The sequence below is a fragment of the Pimephales promelas genome, chromosome 9 (assembly GCF_988280905.1).
Source record: "Pimephales promelas chromosome 9, fPimPro1.hap1.1, whole genome shotgun sequence".
Taxonomy (NCBI): domain Eukaryota; kingdom Metazoa; phylum Chordata; class Actinopteri; order Cypriniformes; family Leuciscidae; genus Pimephales; species Pimephales promelas.
In genome coordinates this window covers 32,357,518-32,378,772 of record NC_142777.1, presented here as the reverse complement: position 1 = coordinate 32,378,772, position 21,255 = coordinate 32,357,518, and the positions used below count along the sequence as shown (strand labels likewise).

Here is a 21,255-nt window from a genome sequence, read left to right as displayed (position 1 = left end):
GACAATATTTGAGTCGGAGACCAAACAAGTACACTAAGATATTGAAGTCAATATTTTGCCTAGTAGTAGAGATTCTCAACACTGGTTAACAAAATAGAGAAATTAAGTTTTGTTTTTTTAAACAACTTTACATTTGCAGAACTACAGGAGATACAACATGAGGACATTTAATGTTTGACAAAGGGAGATAAAATGTGTGAACATGCAGTATATCTTTATAAACAGACTTAATAAAATCTATATTAATACATATTATAAATAAAGTATGAAAAACAATGTTTTATCTATTGTCATACAACCCATAATTAACAACTAGAGAAATAAGAAATGGAAGCTGAATTAAGTAAAAGTTTGATTATCTGAGTGAATTAGATGTATGACAGGGTAAAGCAACATGCATGTACAGTCAAGTTTTTGTGAGTTTTTTTTTTTTTTTTTTAAATACAGATAAAGTTTTGTACGATACAATGTAAAAAGTTGCGGACTTAAATTTTTAAGTACAATCAATTTGGATGTTTTAAGTCATTCCAACTTAAATATTATTAAACTGACTTAAAGGGATAGTTCCCTTTTAAAGGGTAACTAAACACCAAAACAACTTTTTTTAGTTAATGATCTGTAAGAATGGAGATTCATAAATGCTGTTCATTGATTCGAGTACATTTTTTGACAATTGAGTATAAAGTGTTTTGATTTTCAAATATATGGTGTAAAAACGTCTGAGTGCTGCCCTCTTCAGGTTAAACGGAAAGCTCCTGCAGTAGGGGTACTTTCGGACGTAGCGAACTCTCAGACGCACTCTGTCACACCCTTGGTGCGAGCTCACCACGCCCTTGGCAGCCCCTGGTATAAAAGCATCTGGTTCCGTCAAAACTACTGTAGCGAGTCAGGAGTTGGATTTATGAGTATTGAAAACGATCAGGATAGCATATAATAGCATCTAGTTAGCATAGCATTTATATAGTTATTTAGATTATTTTTGAAAACGACCAGGATAGAGTATTGTTGCATCTATTTAGCATAGCATTATATAGATAATTTAGATTATTTTGTGTAGCTAGTAGCATAGTACAGTTAGGATAGCTTCAAGTTAGCATAGATTTATCAGTGTTTAGTACAGTGATCAGGATAGTAACGGAATAGAGGTGGACATGGGCTTCTCCACACGCAGTGCCAAACACTGCTCCTCCTGCATGGACTCCTCCACCGCAGCGGCGTCTTGATGTGAGTGATCATGGATATTTTAATCACAATTTATGGTTAGGATAAAGTTAATCCTCTGGGGTCGACAAACGAGCCGGTGCATTTTGCTGGATTTTTTTCATATAGCGGCATAATATCAATATGAATATATGCCAGCGTGCACTATTGAGATCAACTCGACGACATAACTCATCAGATGCCGGTCGCGATGCGGGAGTTAAGACCGCAGTTTGAGCCAGCAGCTCGAATGGATTTGGCCCTGTGTCTACATACAATTCACCCTCATCCACAGAAAAGTCCTCGACTTCAAATGGCCGCTCTGTTGCAAAGGCAGCTACTTGAGTCACTCCAGTCTCGCTCTATTTTAGAGTCTGACAGCAGCTGTCACTCACGGCGGGTCTCAGGTGCACGCCCCCTAGCCCCGCTGGGGTCTGCACATTTTTTCAGCATTTTTCAAATATTGCTAGTGGGTGGAGTCAGGCTCTGACCAGGGGTTTAGTTACCCTTTAAATGAAAATTTTGTCATCATTTACTCACCCTCAAGTTGTTTCAAACCTGTATGAATTTCTTTCTTCTGCTGAACACAAAGGAAGATATTTTGAAGAATGATTGGAACCAAACAGTAAACAGGAGCCATTGACTTCCATAGTAGGAAAAAAAAATACTATGGAACTTTGTCAATGGCTCCAGTTGACGGTTTGGTTACTGACATTCTTCAAAATATCTTCATTTGATTTTCAGCAGAAGAAATAAATTCATACAAGTTTGAAACAACTTGAGGGTGAGTAAATGATGACAGAATATATATATATATATATATATATATATATATATATATATATATATATATATATATATATATATATATGTGTGTGTGTGTGTGTGTGTGTGTGTGTGTGTGTGTGTGTGTGTGTGTGTGTGTGTGTGTTTGTATAAGGATATTTTGTTACTGGCGTTACTCTCATCAAGGAAAACATTTGCATGTACGTATTAAAGCTGCACGTGATTACTATGTTGATATTTCTCCTCCTATCCTGCACTACTGTAGTTTGACTTACTGTACTCTGTCATCTGGAAATCTTGCCCTCATTAAACATGGAGTCCTCGGTTTTCCCCTTCCTTACTGAAGCCGTTTGCCATCAGTACGTGTGACCCCTGAACCTGCTCGAGTGTGTGTGTGAGAGTGTGTGTGTGTGTGTGTGTGTGCGCCAGTCCTCCGCCATATTCACTGTTGTCTTGCCTTGAGAAAGAACAGGGAGCATTCGAGACTGCCCATAAGAACCGAAACTGTGTTTATATACCGAGCCTGGAGACCAGCCGACGGGCATAATACGGGCTAAAGCGATGGCGAGGAAAAAAAGCAAGCAGCAGGGCGTCGGGGCCAAGGATTTAGTGTCGGAGCAGCAGCAGCAGAGCCTGTCGAAGAACCCCGGCGATGCGGGAGCAGAAGCGGCGGCGGCGACAGCAGGCGAAGGCGCTGGTGCTGGAGGAGATGCAGGAGCGAGCAGGACCAATCAGGTAACTGTTAGCTAATGCTAACACGTCCATCCAACTGCACACCTCCTCGAGCCGGTTCTCGCTGTTAGAGACTTGGTTTTGTAAACTATTTTTACGGGCGCTTTATTTAGGACTCTATTGCACGTGCAGTTATTTGTGTTTTCGCGCTTATTTTGCGTTTTGTAGCGCCTGATTAGCGCTGTCCGATTCATGAACGACTTGTTCTTTGGAGTCGGATCTTTAATGATTTGGTCGAACCGATTCGTAAAATTGGTCTGAACGATTTGTTCACGAATCGGACGGAATCGGTCAGAACCATAGACTGTAAATAATGGAATCTGTCAGAACAGTTCTCGGACCAAAATATCTGACTGACAGCCGTTTTCAGAAACGTACGCTTTGTATATTGAGCTAAAGCCGGTAAGTAATGTGTTAGTAAGAGCATTTTGAGTGATGTGGTGAAAAAGTATATTATATTAATAGCCCATAACAGAAATGTTATAAAATCGTAATGACAATGTTAATGATTTGATTAAATGACAGTACTTTATTTTATGTTAATAAAAAGCGTTTTATTAAAAAACAGCATTTTAAATAGACAATGCAATGTAAATATTATTATTGTTTAATGTAAATTATAATTAAACGTTATTCTAAAATTAATTTGCTTTAATGAACCGAATCATGTCTAAAACAAACTGAGCTAGGAGCCTGAATTACACTTTTATATAATGTATAATAAAACAGAACATTTAACCTAAAAATATATATTTATATATAATATGCCACGCCAGGATTGACCACATGTCTGGCGTGATTACTTCCCGACGTAAAATAATACCTGAATCTGTTTTGGAACCGGTTCTTCGAAACGAACTGTTCGAAAGAATCGTTTCTCGGAAATGAGTCGGATTTCCCATCACTACGCTTGTTCTCGCGCTGCACGGGCGGAGCAGCACTAGCTTGCTCGCTACCTATGTAACGATATAAATAAATAAATGTGTTGCCTTCACGGCGTTTTTATAGCCCCAAGCAGTGAGGTACATTACATCTGAATGTTTTATACGACACTGGTTGTTCAGATATAACGTTAGCTGGTTCAAGAAAGCTAAACGAAAGTCCGTGAAGCACAAAGCTAACAGTGTGTTGCTGTCGTCTATAATGCTGTGGCTGGCTACTAAATTATTTCTGTATAGCTCAGGCTTAAACGGCGCTACTAACCCAGCCACAATCTCACTTTATGGGGTGACACAATTAACGTTAATGTGTTTGTGCATTAAAAGGCTTCAGTGGCATATTTGTGTCAATGGTTACCATATTGCCATACGATTACATTTCAGGTTTACCAACCTGCTAATATCTGCAACACTCTAAATGTTACACTTCCAATGCACAAAAAACGTTAATAAAGGAAAAATGTTTGAGCTTATGCATTAACAATTGGTTTGTCGTGATTATAGTGTGTACAGTGGATTCTGAATGTGTGGTATTTGTTTTGGTGGGTTACAGCAGTCTTGCTAAACGCTTTTAAATTTCTGAAATAGTTGAAACAGTAAAAAATAATAATAATAACCCTGATATTTCTAATGTAGTTTATTTACACAGGTCTGGTTTACAATTTAACAACTTATTTGCAAAGAATCATTCATTAATTATTGAGTTCCTGCTATAAAAAAGCTTTTCTACTGACCAGTCTGTCATTGAATTGACAGACAGCGTTTTTGTCTGAATATTTTTAATAAACTGCTTTCTTCCAAAACACTACAACATTATCTCTAATGATCTAGAACAAATTAAAATGAGCTTTAGACATAACCAAGCAAATATTTAATGTCTGTAGAGACAGTGGTTATTTCCTTGTAGAAAATGAATCGTCATATTATCGTTTATGAACCCATTTAATTTGATTTTACTCCATTGGATGCCTAATTTAATTTTTCTACCGTCTACTGAACAACTTGCACAGGATTGTGGGATATCTACGGTTCCCATGGTCATGAAATAAATACCTGGACAAATCAGGGAATACGGGATTACATAGATATTTTAGTGAATACAATTTATTGGTTTTTGCTAACTCATTTGCTCTGATCACACAGTCCATGCATACATGCTGCTTGCTGTGCCATCGGGAGTTTAAAGACTGGGGGGCAGGCCAGGTGAATGGGCTCCCCAGTCACGGGTCCAAACTGGCAGAGGCTGTGCCCGCGCTGTCCCAGGCCCTGCTTAGGGAGGTTCCGGGCCGCAAGCTGGCAGACGCCGTGCCTTCGCTCTCTCAGTCGCTGTTGGGTGAGGTGCCGTTGTGGATCTGCCAGAGCTGCAGGAAGAGTGTGGAAGAGGAGGAGAGGAGAACGCTTCAGGAGCAAACTACGCAGGTTATTGAGACAGAATAATATTGCATATACATACATATATATATATATATGAGATGGATGGGTTAATTCATATTTATCTTAAAGGGATAGTTCACCCAAAAATGAGAATTCTGTCAGTATTTACTCACCCTCATGTTGTTTCAACCCCATAAGACCTTCGTTCATCTTCGGAACACAAATTAAGATATTTTTCATGAAATCTGAGAGCTGGATCACTCCTCAATACTAGTCCATAGGCTTCTTGAGGGATTGAAACTTGCCGGCCCCGAAAAGTTATTCAAGACATCGTTAAAATAGTCCAAGTGACTTCAGTGGCTCATTTTTGGGTGAACTAACCCTTTAACTATGAGCATGTCTACGTTTTTGTAAGAAGCAATAATTTATACTTCCGAATATAGAATAAAAAAAATAATAATTGGGCTCTAGACATCATTGCATTAAATACAAAACATCAAACCAAGTGGTAAACAAATCACACTAAAGCCTTTTTGAAAACTAACTTCACTGTTCTGAACTATTCTTGTTCATTTTAATCAATGAAGTCTGTTCCTTTTAGGTTCACACACGTTTAACAAATATTTGACATCCAGAAAGTCATTTCGTCATTTCATACCTAACAAACTTTTTTTGTTTTGTTTGGTATGACAAACAAAGTGCTATCTTCCTTAAAAGAAAATACATTTAAAATGCCATTACATAAATAAATGTAAAAAAGGTAACACAGATAATAAAATAATAAAGTGTTTTATTTATTTTTTAATGCAGTGGTGTTCATATAGTACGTGTGTTAAGTGTCCAAATCCTTTTTTTGGCATAGAGGTGTAAGTTGGTACTGTATCAAGTGGTCCTTTTTGTCTGGTTTATTTTTATTGGAAGATTGTACTACTAGATGATTGTTCATAAAGATTTGAGGATGTTAAGTTTGCTTCTATACTTTGATTGCACGAAGAACAGTAGTTATGTTTTCATGAATTTAACTTAAATGCGCCAAATTGGAATATCGGCTAAAACGTTAAAAACTAAACGGTATCGGCTAAAACGCTAAAAATGAAGCTGCATTTCCATCGCATGTGTTCAAGAGAACAAAATCATCACTTCCTGGGATATTGTCACAAAATATCTGTAATAAAAATGGAGGTTGCTGCAATGGAGGCTTTTTTTTTTCCTACATCATAAATGACTTGCGTCTCAGAATGCGCAGACGAAACACAATTAATGCCGTCATGCTATCTTGCGTTCAGATGCCTGGTGTTTGGGAACGCAATCATGCGAGACACTACTGGAGGGTCATTATACCAAAGCATTCTGATGACAGACTTTTGCTCAGGCATTTCAGAATGATAAATTGGAGATGCAGTGCCTGTGCGATGAAATTGATCGACTGGTTAGTCCAGTAATCTAATCTCATCCACTGTTGACACAAAGTCACACAACTTTTTTTGTTGCGCATCGGGGGATTTATTGGTAAAACGTGTTTCTGTCATAGTTTATGTGCTTGTCTCTTTATAGGATGCCTCTGTCCCACAATGTATCCGCCTCAATTGAGCGTGATTTTTAGAATTTAAGCACATCTTGCCGTTTCCACCCAGCGTTTTTTCTATGTAACATCCCAAAATGCGGATAAAAATAGGTGGATGGAAACATACCTAGTGTGACCAAAACCGTTCCTTCTTTAGACAGGAAAGCTCAGCAGGTCATTGACGACAATCCTGTGTACATAACACAGTCTGATAGGGCTCGCATGTCTACTGAAACATAATTTCCCTAAAGATCCCTAAAAGATTTTACAGACTCACATTTTGCTTTCTGTCACTTGTCTAAAAGATGGATGTGTCGTTATCCAGGTGCCGCTGTCCCACTCGTCCTCATGTAAGTCTCAGAGCTGTGGGAATGGTTATCCGGAGCATAGCTCGGTGGATTGGGACCCCAGCTCCTTCCTCTCCGCGCGCAAACTGTCTGGCCTTTGGAATTCGGCTCATTCTAATGGAGGGTCTCACTGCAACCACAGCACACCTGCACTTTCACAGGGTACGGCTTCCTGCTCTTTTACGTCATTACATGGCACTCTTGAACACTTGTTTCTGATTGGTCAAATGTAGTATTGTGTGTTCTGATTTTTTTTTTTTTGTATAATGCCCACTGAATAGGCAGCCTTTTTTCTACATAACTGTGCAAGTTTCATGTTTCATATCACTCCATAATTCAATTTTTATTCTCAGACGATAAACTCAAATCAATATGTCATGCTCATTAATTGATTTATTTGGTACTTAGCTGTGTAACAAGCAGGATAATGTACAGTCAGATAGGCATAGTGACAAAATAAACCACTTAAAGGGATACTCCACTTTTTTTGGAAATTTTACATTTTACAACTCCCCCAGATTTAAACAGTTGAGTTTTACCGTTTTCGAATCCATTCAGCAGATTTTCTGATATTTAGAAGAATATCAGTAAACAGACAGTTTCTGGTCTCATTGACTTCCATAGTATATTTTTTTTCCTACTATGGAAGTCAATGAGACCAGAAACTGTCTGGTTACTGATATTCTTCAAAATATAAAAAAATCAGCTTAATGGATTTGAAAACGGTAAAACTCAACTGTTTAACTCTGGGGGGAGTGGTAAAATGAGCCTATTTCCAAAAAAAGTGGAGTATCCCTTTAAGACCTGATCAAATTTTGTGTAGTCTGTGGAATTGTTTTCTTAAAGGTGTTATATTATGCTTTTTCACTTTAGTTAGTGTGATGTTGCTGTTTTAGCATAAAAAATGATCTGCAAGGTTACAAAAGCTTCAAGGATACAAAATCTACTCCAAATGGAGATATTTTATTTGACAGATTCCCCCTTTCAAGAACTAAAGCCTAGTTCACACTACATGATTTTAAAATGTTGGGCTGAACTGTGCAGTTCACATTACATGACTTGCTCTCAGTGAAATCATGAGTGTTCAAGTTGTTTAGCTGTTCACACCACACAACACAACGTGATTGATCCACAACAGGAGGTAACTCACTACACGAGTTAACAACGCACTGCATAGAGATACAACCACGATCGGATGATAAGAGCATATCATTTGTGACTCAATGAGAGCTGTTTCAGTACTATAGTACGGTCTAAATCCTGAAAATAATCAAACAAATAACGAGTTGACAACAACACGATTCTATCTGGTCTAGAAACCATGTTTTGTAACGAAAAACCACGCAATAAAACGAACCAGAAATGACGCGAAACTACAGAGAAGAACATAACACGCGAATATGGACGTCAGACAGAAACTAGTGCTGCACACTGTTTGCTCGACGATCTGCTCTGAGAAAAAAAATGCAAAAAAGAAAAAGTAAGATTTACCTGGTGTCCTCAACCCATGCGTTGCTATGATTGGCTGTACTCATGACATCACTGAGATTGAGTCGCGCGACTGCTCGAGATATCTAGCAGGCTAGATATTTTTCTGAGCTCGGTGACCTGTCTGCGAGGTGTCTGCGAGCTGTCTTTGATGCGTTGTTGGCTCTTTCACACTAACGGATTGGCGAGCGTTAATCGTCCGCTAATCGCCCGCGATTTGCACGCGATAACACCCTGACTTGTCGGCGACTCAACAATTTGCAAATCGGGCTTAAATCGGGCTTAAAATCACGTAGTGTGAACTAGGCTTAAAACGAACGGCTCAACGTGTTTTTTTCCAGCGGACTAGGCTTGGCTGAGCTGCTGCTATGTAGCCTGCATTGTACTCTCTTAGTTTCTGGAAGCTGTTCTCCGTAAAATGTGCAGCACACAGATAGAACATTGGGATTTTAATGTTCAGGAACAGTGTTTCAAGTTTTAACCAATCTAAGTTCGTCAGGCATAGGAAGGTCAAACAAATGAGTTGAGGAAAAAACTTGTCTCTTGGACAACGCACAAAAGCTTCTCCTGATATTGAACAGTTCCCTCTTTGTTGGGACAATCTGTTGGTTGTGGATCATAACTTGTAAGTATGTCTTTCAGTCGGTCATGTTTAACGTTATGTCGATGTCACCGACCTATTGGGATCTTGCCTGAGAGCCCAATCACCTTCGAGCGTAAACTAAACAAGCCAATGAAATTTGCATATTGCGCTCCGCCCCGCAGCGCGAGTATATATAAGGAAGCTGATGCAATGCACATTTGCTTTGTGCAGAGGAGCTGAGCCAGTAAGCACAGCAATTGTGGCAAGGGGACGTAACGTCTCTGTTCCCTCCTTCTGGGAACGAGGGTTACGTACGTAACCGAGACGTTTTCTATTAACAGTTCCAATTATTAGTTTTATGTTGTTGTTACGCTCGCCTGTTAGCCAACATTTGTGTTGATATAGTGTTTACTATAGCTTTTGACATGGTTATAACCATAACATGATTTTCTGATCGATTACTGTTTGTATTCCCATACATTTTTCTGACAAATGTTATGATTAAATCGTGTAACATCGTATCTACATTTACATTTTACATTTAGTCATTTAGCAGGCGCTTTTATCCAAAACGACTTACAACTGAGGACTGAACCAAGCGAGTCATCGTGAAGAGGCAAAAACAACGCATGAAATGCTCAAGATACAATGTATTTAAAATGTATAAGAAAATTACAACAACAAAAAACGTACCACTCTGAAACGTCCTGTGAAATCCGTCTGTGCATGAAATCCGTTCTGGGCGATCCTCTTGTTTGTTAACATTCTTAAGTCTGAAATAGATTTGAATTGGTTTGAAATTGAGTAGAGCTCGTGGTTATGAAGGGGCGTGACATTTCCTGAACACAAAACACACCGTGCCGTGCCAATCATTGCACACTGGGTCAGCTAACCAATCACTGGACAATTCGCATTTCTGAAGGAGGGGCTTCATGGAAACCAGAACTAAATGACGCGTTTGGGCAAGACTGCAGAGAGTGGAGCTGTACTAATGAAAAAACCAAAATAAAATCTTCATAAAAGGGCATATTATGACCCCTTTAAGTATTAAATAGAATTTGGCTGTAGAAATAAGACTGATTATGTTATTTCTTGTCCTGGTAGGTGGGACGTTGGTACCAGCGTGCCATGAGAAGAGATCTTCTCATGATGCACCCGGGAAGGCTGCCAAAACATTCGGGACTAAAGTCTGTCCCTACAGTCATCCCTCATCCCAGAATTCCAATGCAACTTCTCCTGGGACACTGTCTGCCTCCACTGATCTATGTAAGACCAACCCCAAGCACTTCAAGACAATGTGTCGACGACCAACTCCTCCAGGTGAGAACACAATTTATTTGTTCATTTATACTTCTAGGTTAATATTCATTTATAAATATGCTATTGTTAATTCATGTGCATTCATAATACATTAATGTTAATTGACTTGTAATGGTAAGAATCTTTCACAAAGTTGGGGTCGGTAAGAGTTTTTAATATATTTGAAAGAATTATTTGATCTGCATTTATTTGATCAATAATACTGTAATATTGAGAAATATTTTTACAATTTAAAATAACTGAGAATGTAATTCCTGTCATGATACTTACTCCAGTCCTCAGTGTCACATGATCCTTCAGAAATCACTCTAATATGCTGATTTGAGAAAGATTTTTAATTATTATCAGTATTGAAAACCATTGTGCTGCTTAATATTTTTGTGAAAAATGGTAATACTTTTTATTCAGGATTATTTGATGAATACAAAGTTCAAAAGAGCAGGATTTATTTTAAAATAGAAATCTTTTGTAACATAATAAATGGCTTTACTGCCACGTTTGAGCAATTAAGTATGTCCTTGCTGATTAAAATTATTCATGTCTTTTAAAAAAAAAAAACTTATGGACCCTAAACATTTGAATGGTATTGTATGTAGAATTTAACATTAGCCATGATCAATAAAGCCTGTAAAAGTATTGTTCACTGTTAATTCATGATACCTAATGTAGGGATGCACCGATACCACTTTTTTGGAAAACGAGTACGAGTACTTGCATTTCAGTACTCGCCGATACCGATACTGAGTACTTAATAAAAAATAAAAAAAAAACATGATTTAAATATTTTTATATACGGGTTTTTAGGTCCTTGATTAAATTACTTGGGTAACACTTTATTTCGATAGTCCACTTTACTAACTATAAGTAACTTTTCAATTACATGTCAACTAACTGTCATTAGAGTATTAGTAGACTAGAGTATTAGTACGATCAGCTTAATATCTGATAACACTTTATTTATTTGGTCCCCCAACAGACATTCAACTGACTATAAGTAACTTGGCGACTACAAGTAAACTTATTCTCCTAATCCAAAGCCATTCACTTTGAAATTGTTCCACATCAGTGATGCACGGGTTGATCCAAAATGAGCGGGTGCCTGCGCCGCGGTCACCCGCGGTTACCCGCAGTTACGGGTCATCCAAAAATATTTTTAATGATATTCGGGTCGCGGTCGGTCAGGTCGTTTGGAAAAAAATGCCAATTAAACCTTTGTATTTATATAGTACTAGATAGAATTTTCTATGAAATATATAGGCCGAATTTATTTATTGGCTGAATAACTGGCACGAAGATGACACACAAGCTCAGTCTAAACAGTTCTCAGTTCTGCTGGTGTGATCCGTTACAATACGCGGATGCGCAGTATCAGCAGTATCAACAACATGTCTCAGTTCAGTGAACTGTTAGAGTTACTGGAGTAAAATATAATTCGGGATATTGGTTTATTTCAACTCGGAGGGACTGTCAGGCATGTCTGAAAGTGAGTAACTGTAGTACCTTGTGGATCAGCACTGACGCAAGACGTGAACTGATGCGAATGATTCAGTTCGATTTAGCGTACTGGTTCGACCGGTTGATTAAAAAGAACCGATTCGTTCACGAACCGGCCATGTCTATGATCACTAGTCTGCAGAGAGATGGAGGCGGCAAGAGAAAAGGTGAAGACTGGGGAGTGGAAGCTCCGCAAATACACAAATAGAAAGAGTAAGTGTGGGAGACATTTACCGAAATAATGAAAGATGATGACCAAAGTGCTGCCTTTGTAGGCTACGTCTTCTTGCGATGCTGTGTTGTTACACGTTTATGGCCCAATGACGCTACGATGAGCATGTACTACTTTTAAAAAATACGGTCAGGAAGAGGGTCGGGTACAATATTTTCTTACTTTTTTTGCGGTCCGAGTAGCGGGTGGGTAGTTGAAAACGTTGGTAGTGTGCGGGTTGTTTATACATATACATTGACCCGCGCATCACTGTTCCACACGGCTGACATGTCTCCCCATCTCCCCGCTCTGAGCTGCAGCCGGAGCCTGGGGGTGGGCAGTGCACTCGGAGCCTGTGATTAACCCATTTCTCAGAACATGGTATCGGTCCCCGGTATCGGGGGACTTTTAACGAGTACGAGTACTTTAGAAAATGTGGTATCGAGGCCGATACCAGATACCGGTATCGGTATCGGTGCATCCCTAACCTAATGCATTAACTAACTGAGTGTGACTAGAATGTCATTTACCACTTTGTTTAGGTGTATTTACATGTGGAATCTGGTAATATCCGATTTTATTTTTTATCCCAATGGTTCTATTGACGACATTGTGTTTAGGGATAGAAGATAGATTGCAGGTCGAAGTGCTTGTTCTAATTTTAGCACAGTGTTGCAGTAGAAAGACTAAAAGGGATTGTATGAATGCGCTTCAGATTTAATGTACACAGTTAAAATTTGAACACATTTTAATTTATATTCTTTCACCATTTGCTTTTTTAGCTGTCCATATTGCATCGCATTATGTAATGGGTGCGAGCCGCAAAGCTTTCAAATTTACACCATTTCCTAACCAAATTTGATGTGACAAAAAAAGTGTCAGACATCACTGCAAAGTGTCACAATCACATCCAATCAGATCATTTCGATATTTGATAAACCGTTATGTACGGTGGGATTATGAACCAATGAAGTTTCACAAAAAATAGAAACCAAGCCACCGAGAAAGTGTCCCGTTGCTTGTTGCTGTCACTCTAATTAACGTGGAAGAGTTGATTTATCACTTGCATCTGGATGCAAATTAATTGCACATCCCCTAAAGACTAAAACTAAATGTGTTTCTCTCCAGGTGAAGCGTTCCACCCAAACGATCATCACCAAGCTGCAGACCTGTCAGTGCCGCCCAACAGTCCAACGGGTCTCTCATCCCAGCATTCCTCGCTGCTGCCTCCCAAACAAAACTCCAGTCAGCATGTTCACGTCAACTCCGCTAGTCCGGGGCTGCCTTCGCATCCTCCTTTCTCTTCGTTGGTACCAAACATTCACTCTCCCACAGCCAAGCACTCGAGTGGGGCGGACAGTCCGGTGGCCCTGCACAAGCCCAATGCCTGCAAGAATTCCCACATTCCCGCTGTTAACACGCAACACGGCAAACTCGGCAACTCACTCATAGGCTGCAATCACCCCTGCAACGGACACAGTAACGGCAGCCCTGTAGCCTCTTCCAATGCTGGCCATCTGACGTCTGGGGCATGCAGGTGAGCATGGGTTGATTTCATTACTTAACATCTCTGTATGTTAACTGGTATGGCTTTGTTGAAAATATCGATTTATTCATTCCCATTCGCTTTAATCGATTCTATTCTTAAATCCCAGGAATCGATATTTTAGTCTATGCTCTTTTTTTATCGATGCATAAACAAAACTTTACTTAAGGAGAACTCCGGTGCAAAATGAACCATTGGTCTAATTACACATTGGTACCTAGTCGACCGTTCTCTGAGATTTGTTTTCATGATAATTTAATGTAAAGAGTTTTATCTCTAAAAACTGTTTAGCGTATAATGCTAGTAATGGGAGCATATAATAAGTAAAAAGAAATCGCTAGTTTATACCACTAAAAAGCCTCAAAATAGCCCCACACTAACACAGTAACATAATGAGGGTCCCTACATGCAAAACGAAGCATTGAGAACTTTGTAAGTGTACAGACTGTTTAATAAGAAGATATTCTATAAAGACAGTCTACTTCGTGTATACAGACAGGAGCCATCTTTGGAAAACAGTCTCGACTAGTCGAACCACGAACGCCGTGCTAAGTGAGCGAATTTCTGAACTGTATGAATGGCGTTCGTGGTTTGACTTGTCGAGACTGTTTTCCAAAGATGGCGCCGCCTGTATACACGAAGTGGACTGTCTTTATAAAATATCTTCTTATTAAATGGTCTGTACACTTACAAAGTTGGTATTAACTTTAGTGGTATTAAGAAGTGATTTGTTTTTACTTATTAAATGCCCCCATATACTAGCATAAACAGGTTTTAGAGATAAAACTCTTTACATTCGATTTATCATGAAAAAAAATCTCAGAGAACGGTCGACTAGGTACCAATGTGTAATTAGACCAAAGGTTCATTTTGCCTTTAACATTATTTGTAGTGCGCCTCCCATCCAATAAATCGCAATAAACGTAGTGCTTTGTTATGATATGAAACAAAGTCGCAGCATTAGAGTCTGTCAATGTTGTTTTGAAAAAAAACATTGGGTCTCCCATGTATAGCCACTGACTTACTGATCATCTCTTCCTCTTAACTATTAGTTATATCATGAAATAAACATGAATGAACATCAGAAGGTACTGTATGTTGAAAGATACAGTAAAACACAGTGTTTTGAATCACAGAAAGACGTCGATGAAATAGCTTGCAAATGTCACCTGTCATCACATTTACTTCAGACAAGCCATTCAGTGTCTACAGCTCGATTGTTAGCTTGAAAAATAAACCCTAGAGAGAAGCATATGCACCATATTACATATTCCTTGAATTTTACTTATCCTGTTCTTCAATATATAATGGATGTTTGAATAAATCAATCATTAAAACTACTTTTTTATGATGGCACCGTTTATTTCTTTATATTTATTCAAGAAACATAATTACCTCTTTAAAAAGTTTTTTTATTATAAATTGTTATTATAGCAAATTTAAATGTTTGTATCCCTAATCAGTTGTTAGTTTGAATCCTTAATATCACAGTCATTGTACCACTGACTGGGTTCCCTGTATAGTTTACAGCTTTATTTGAGAGGTATTTTTATTTTCCTTGAAAATAATTGACCTGATATACAGTATATCCATTCCAGATGAATCTATATCAAATCAAATGAAACCGAATCACAAGCTTGTGAATTGAAGACAATTTGTGTCTAAAGTTGTGTTGTTCTGTTTGAGCAGGGACCAGGCATGTAAAGGGCACAAGTTGCCCAATGGGTCGTTGTGTCACGCTCCGCCCTGTGAGCTTGAAGAAGGAGATGATGAGGACAGCAGCTCGGAGCGGAGCTCCTGTGCGTCCTCTTCCAACAATCAGAAGGACGGGAAATACTGTGACTGTTGCTACTGCGAGTTCTTCGGCCACAACGCGGTACTGTTTACCTAATGCTCCATCTTTAATCTTTAGACATTGCTCTAATACATTATGTTTGTGTGCTCTCATTGTGTCTGAAATTATTCATCATCTTCCCCCCCTACAGCCTCCGGCTGCCCCCACCAGTCGGAACTATGCTGAGATCAGGGAGAAGCTTCGGTCCAGACTGACTCGCCGTAAAGAGGAACTTCCTCAGAGGCAGGATCTAGACTCTGCAGCACCGAGTGCCATAGACCATCGAGATGTGGATGAACTCCTGGACTTCATCAACAGCACAGAGCCCAAACCCATCAACAGTGCCAAGGCTGCTAAACGGGCACGGCACAAACAGAAGAAAAAGGTACAGTGTTTTCCATTTGACTGTGTGCGATAGAGGGAATATATTGACGACGTCACTTTCCCACCGGAACAACCCCCCTCAGCCTGACTGAGTGGCAAAAGATCTGCTGCGTGACTGGATTTAATAGGGGAAAATGCGACTAAAACGATCAATTTTATCAATTTAAGCTTAATGTTAGACTCAATAAATTGTTCCTTACAACTTACTAAAGATCCAGTGATTTATGGATATTGACATGCAGCCAGGAATCGTGTTGCCTGACATTTATGTTTGTCTGATTTCGACACCGGGAAAATAAAAGCAATATAGACCTAAACATAAAGCAAATTTGCCTGTGAACGCTTTATTTAAATACAATATAGGTAGGTCTAAATCACTTATATCAGTGTTATGTATAACCTATATACTGTATATCATAATATATCGTCCAGCCTTAAAACTTTATAGTTTTTTTTTTTTTTTGGTCAGTGTTTATTAAAAAACATCCAATAATGCAGAATATGCAATGATAAATATTTAATTGATGTTGTTATTATATATAACAATACAAAATATATGGGTATGGCTTTACACCTAAATTCAGCATGATTCCGGTTGATCCATTTGCTCCTCTTTCTATAGCAGTCTGTAAAAATATACCTCTGATTTTTTGTCAAATCTAGCTGTACAGTCAATCGCAAATCTCTTTCCCACTTTATATGTGTTGTGTTTGTTTTTCGCGACATTCACGCTAAAAACAAATACAGCCGCTCAGTCTTTTTGCCACTCACTGTGAGTAACTGCAGGCACTCCAGCCGACGGTGACGTCACGCGCATACCCTCTATATAGACACTTTAAACTGCAGTATTGGTTGTTTGAATATTTTTGAATATCATGCAAAAGTTAATTTATTTCAGTAATTCAACTTAAAATGTGAAACTTATATATTATATTGACTCATTACATGCAAAGTGAGATATTTCAAGTCTTTATTTGTTATAATTTTGATGATTATGGCATACAACTTATGAAAACCTCAAATTCAAAATTAGAATATTGTGAAAAGATTTTCATAAGCTGTAAGCCATAATCATCACAATGATAACAAATAAAGGCTTGAAATATCTCACTTTGCATGTAATGAGTCTATATAATATATTAGTTTCACATTTTAAGTTGAATTACTGAAATAAATAAACTTTTGCACGATATTCTAATTTTTCGAGTTTAACCTGTATGTTGATATGCTATTCCAAACATTCCTAAATATGCTAATGAATATAACTAATTGTAAATAAATGTATATATAAATGCACCTTTTTCTTTTGACAATTCAGATTTCCCATCACAGAAATAAATAGCATTTTAATATATAAAAGTATAACAATTTTGTTTGAACAGTGTGTTTGTGTGTGCGCTCGCACATGCATGCTTGGATAATATGCTTAAAAATATTATTATTTTGAATTTCATTACTGATAAGCCACTGATTTCTAACAGGCTTCTGTTTCCAGATTGCACCTTTGAAGCTTTGGCTTTTTTGATTTCCAGAAATAGTTTTTTTGAAGCCAACTTGCTGGTTGTTGTCTTTATGCAAATGCAGCATTTACTCTTCCAACATCCTTTTAAAAAATACAATTGTGAATGATTTTATCAACAATTTTGAACAGGAGAAGGAGAGGGCTCTTCAGGGCAGCGTTGAGGCCGCCAGCGGTGAACCCCGTTCGGCATCTCCCCATGATCCCATAGAAGATTCGACTCGAGATGGGGAAGCAAACAGACTGTTGGAGTGGCCTCAGCTGGAGCTGGAGCGAGTTAACAGTTTCCTCACCAGTCGCCTGGAGGAGATCAAAAACACCATAAAAGACTCCATCCGTGCCTCCTTCAGCATGTACGACCTCAACCTGGACGTCAACGACTTCCCGAAGAAGGCCGCGACACTGGAAGGAAACCATCTGCTGTCTCACCTCAATGGATCTTCGGATCTGCAGCAGATAGACTTGGATCTGGCACCGCTCTCGTTGAGGAACTTCAAGAGGGACCTCGACATAGTGAACGGTTGGGAGGACACCACCACTGCAGCCAAAGACATCCAGAGGCTCCACTCCACACCCAGTCTTTCCAAACTCATCCGTGTTCAGTCACCAGAACGAAGCCCAGCCACGGGGTCAGAGTCCCTCCAGCCTGGCACCGTGTCTGCTGGCAAACCCAACGATGCAGTTCCTGAAACCAAGACCTCAACTGCAGCCGGATCCAAGACAAAGAAGGGTAAGAAGCCTCAGAATCAGCGGCAGCAGGACCAGGCGACTCAAGAGCAGGCGACCAATACGAAAGCAGCGAAAACTGAGGTGCACAAAGCACAGGAAACAAGGGCAGCTGATTCAGATAAGAACACCAAAGGTGGATCCAAACAGAACCACCAGACTCAGCAGCACACAGACTCCCAGAAAACAGGAAATAAGAGAGCAGAAGAGGTCAAAGCTTGGAAGCAGTCATCCAACGGAGCTTCAAACGGTCACCATCATAATACAGGGTCTAACACGCAGAGGGGGAAGAACGAACTCTCGGACGCACGGGACGTGGACTCTAAAAACACCTCCAACACTCACAGTTCACAGCAGCAAGCACAGCAACCGAAGGGAAAGACTAAAAATAAGAACAAAAACAAGACGGAAAAGTCAAGTGCAATCGGTAAGTGACATTTGGGAAAGTTGGTCTGATCTTCTCATATTTTCTCGACAATTTTCAGCTCTTCATTACTTTTCACCCCCTTTATCCCTGATAGATGATGTGTTCCTTCCCAAAGATGTTGACCCTACGGAAATGGATGAGATCGATCGTGAGGTTGAGTATTTCAAGAGGTAAAACCCAGTCATTACCAAAGACCAAATGCTCTGTTTTTTTAGCTGTGTTCCTTTAGACAAGCAGCGTGTTTATTATTATTGCTTAAATTTAGGATACAATACAGAAGTTTTGTTTAGTTACATTTTATATTAATAATTTTTATAAGTATAAATCTGCTCTAATATGGTGATCACAGAAGGTACACTATAGTCCAAAAGCATTTTTTAAACAAATTAATACGTTTATTCAGCAAGGATGTATTAAATTGATGAAAAGTGACAGTAAAAAATAATAAATGCTGTTCTTTTAAACTTCCTATTTATAAAAAAAAAAAAGTACATTAACAGAGAAAACAGTTATTTTAAATTTTTATAATTAGGGCTATCAGACGATTAATCGCATCCAAAATAAAAGTTTGTGTTTACGTAATATATGTGGGTGTACTGTGTATAATTATTTTGTATATATATATATAAATAAAACACATGCATGTATATTTAAGAAAAAAAATTATTTATATATGAAGTATTTATATTTATATATAATAAATTTCTTAAATATATACAAGCATGTGTGTGTATTTATATATATATATATATATATATATATATATATTATGTAAACACAAACTTTTATTTTGGATGCGATTAACACATGCATGACAGCCCTAGTTATAATATTTCACAATATTACTGTTTTATGCCAATTAGAACATATCAGATGCTTAATATACAGTTATGCAAAATGGGATTTTTTTATTTTTTTTCCCAATGAGATTTGACTGTCGCTGGGGCTACCAAGTGCAGACATAGTGACTAAAATCTAGATAGGGCAACCAAAACTTCCTGGTGCTCATTGTTAGGATATCAACTAGATTTACATGGAAAAGATATCGCTTGTCTCTTTATCGCCTCACAGGTCATTCTCGTAAACCAGAATTGTATACAGATGAAAAAGTCTCACTTGTTGCTTAACATTCTTTTAATTTCCCCTTTTTTTTCCTTAGGTTTTGCCTCGACTCTGCTAAACAAACCCGACAGAAGGTGGCGGTGAACTGGTCCAACTTCAGCCTCAAAAAGATGCCCTCAAATGCAGCTCAGTAACAGATGGGTGATGGTAAACAGATCCCCCCTCCCCTCCCAGCAAGACTGTACTAAAAACCAGTTTGGCCTTTGGTTACTGTACTTAATACTCGATAGGCCTAAGGTTGCTCCCTCTCACAGCCCTTTCTGCCTCTATGCCACGGGACCTTGATTTTTGACCACCAGTCATCAAACGTGTTTTCGTTATACCTGTTGTTCGTGGGGAATCACACTGCACCCTGACCTCAATCTGAAAACCTGCATCTTGTTATTGCATAAGTCGCTAAAACACATTCGGGTACTGATCCAGTTCATCTATATGCTTTATGTCGTATGTACACAGTTATTTTACAATAAAAATGTTTTAAAATTTGCAACAATGGCACGGCTTGACCCATCAAGCCCCTTTCAGCTGTTCATTTTAAAAGGTACTTCTCCACTAGCAGATCACCATCATGCATTTTTGCTGACGCAACTCACCCTGCAAATATACTGTAGTCTTAGAATAGATTTTTTGATAATACAAAATTCAAATTGCTGTATCATGTCTGATAGTCATAATGGAGGTAAAAAGGCAGCAAAAGACTGTTGTGTTCACTGATGTTTTAGTTTGTAGTTTGTCCACGTGAAATACAAAGATCTGGATAGACTATACCACACCTATGTCATTTGATTTCACAGCCAACACAGTTAATTTGCACACTAAGTGAACCGTGCACACATGGACTTGGTTGTCCTTTAGAACAACGACGAGAACATCAGTGCATATGCTTACAATGTGTGACGTCTGAAACCTTTTTTTATTACTTTGGACATTTTCAAGAAAAGAAAAGGAATCAACACTAAAAAGAAATTGATTTTAAAGACCTGTATCCGTTGACTGTCACTTTTATCCACAGAATTGAAGGTTTGGGCAGATGAGCTACGTTTCCTTTGCATGATGAGTAAAACTGACAAGTGTAGGCTACTACAAACCTCTCCCGTTTCCTTCAACACTGTATGGTATGCTGTTCAAAACTGACTTTTGGCAAAAATCCCTGATTCCCAGAGCAATATCTTACGGTAGTGTCCCTGCTGATCCTCCCTTGTGGTGGTTTGGATATAGTTCTGTGCTGTGACCACGTTCTTGTTGTGAGTTTCATTTTGTAGTTGGTTCTCCGGCAGTGCACCCTTGTTTTGGCTGCATGACCTCATTGCAGTAGTTCTGCTCATGTAGTTTCAGTCCACTTGTGCGCGACAAGTTCAGACCTGTTTTCACTTATTTGCAATCAAGGACTTTTCATGATGATTTAGGACTCTCCACTGTGGTACGGCACTTGAAACATCTGGTTGCCCTTTCCATAGCTTTGTATGTCTGCATTGTATTTTTTACTGAGCCCCTTCTGGTAAAAATCCCAACTACGGATATGACATCATGTTGAATATTAGGGTATCTGGTTTTATGATCGTCTGAATCTCCTTTTGAAGGATTGAGATCTCTTGAGAAATGTTTTGAGTTTTTGTTTTCATATTTTTTTTTCCCGACATCTTTGACTCTATCCAGGTTA

General features: G+C 38.7%; 1 protein-coding gene across 1 annotated transcript; it reads left to right on the top strand.

Annotated features, from left to right (window-relative positions):
- The first annotated feature begins 2,402 nt into the window (after nt 1-2,402).
- Nucleotides 2,403-20,085, top strand: fam193b (family with sequence similarity 193 member B). The gene is made up of 10 exons (XM_039648916.2): nt 2,403-2,721; nt 4,800-5,075; nt 6,920-7,103; nt 10,117-10,332; nt 13,166-13,574; nt 15,273-15,459; nt 15,569-15,802; nt 17,453-18,473; nt 18,568-18,643; nt 19,633-20,085. The coding sequence occupies exons 1-10, from the start codon at nt 2,548-2,550 to the stop codon at nt 19,727-19,729; spliced, it is 2,874 nt and encodes a 957-aa protein (XP_039504850.2). The 5' UTR covers nt 2,403-2,547; the 3' UTR covers nt 19,730-20,085.
- The last annotated feature ends 1,170 nt before the right edge of the window (nt 20,086-21,255 follow it).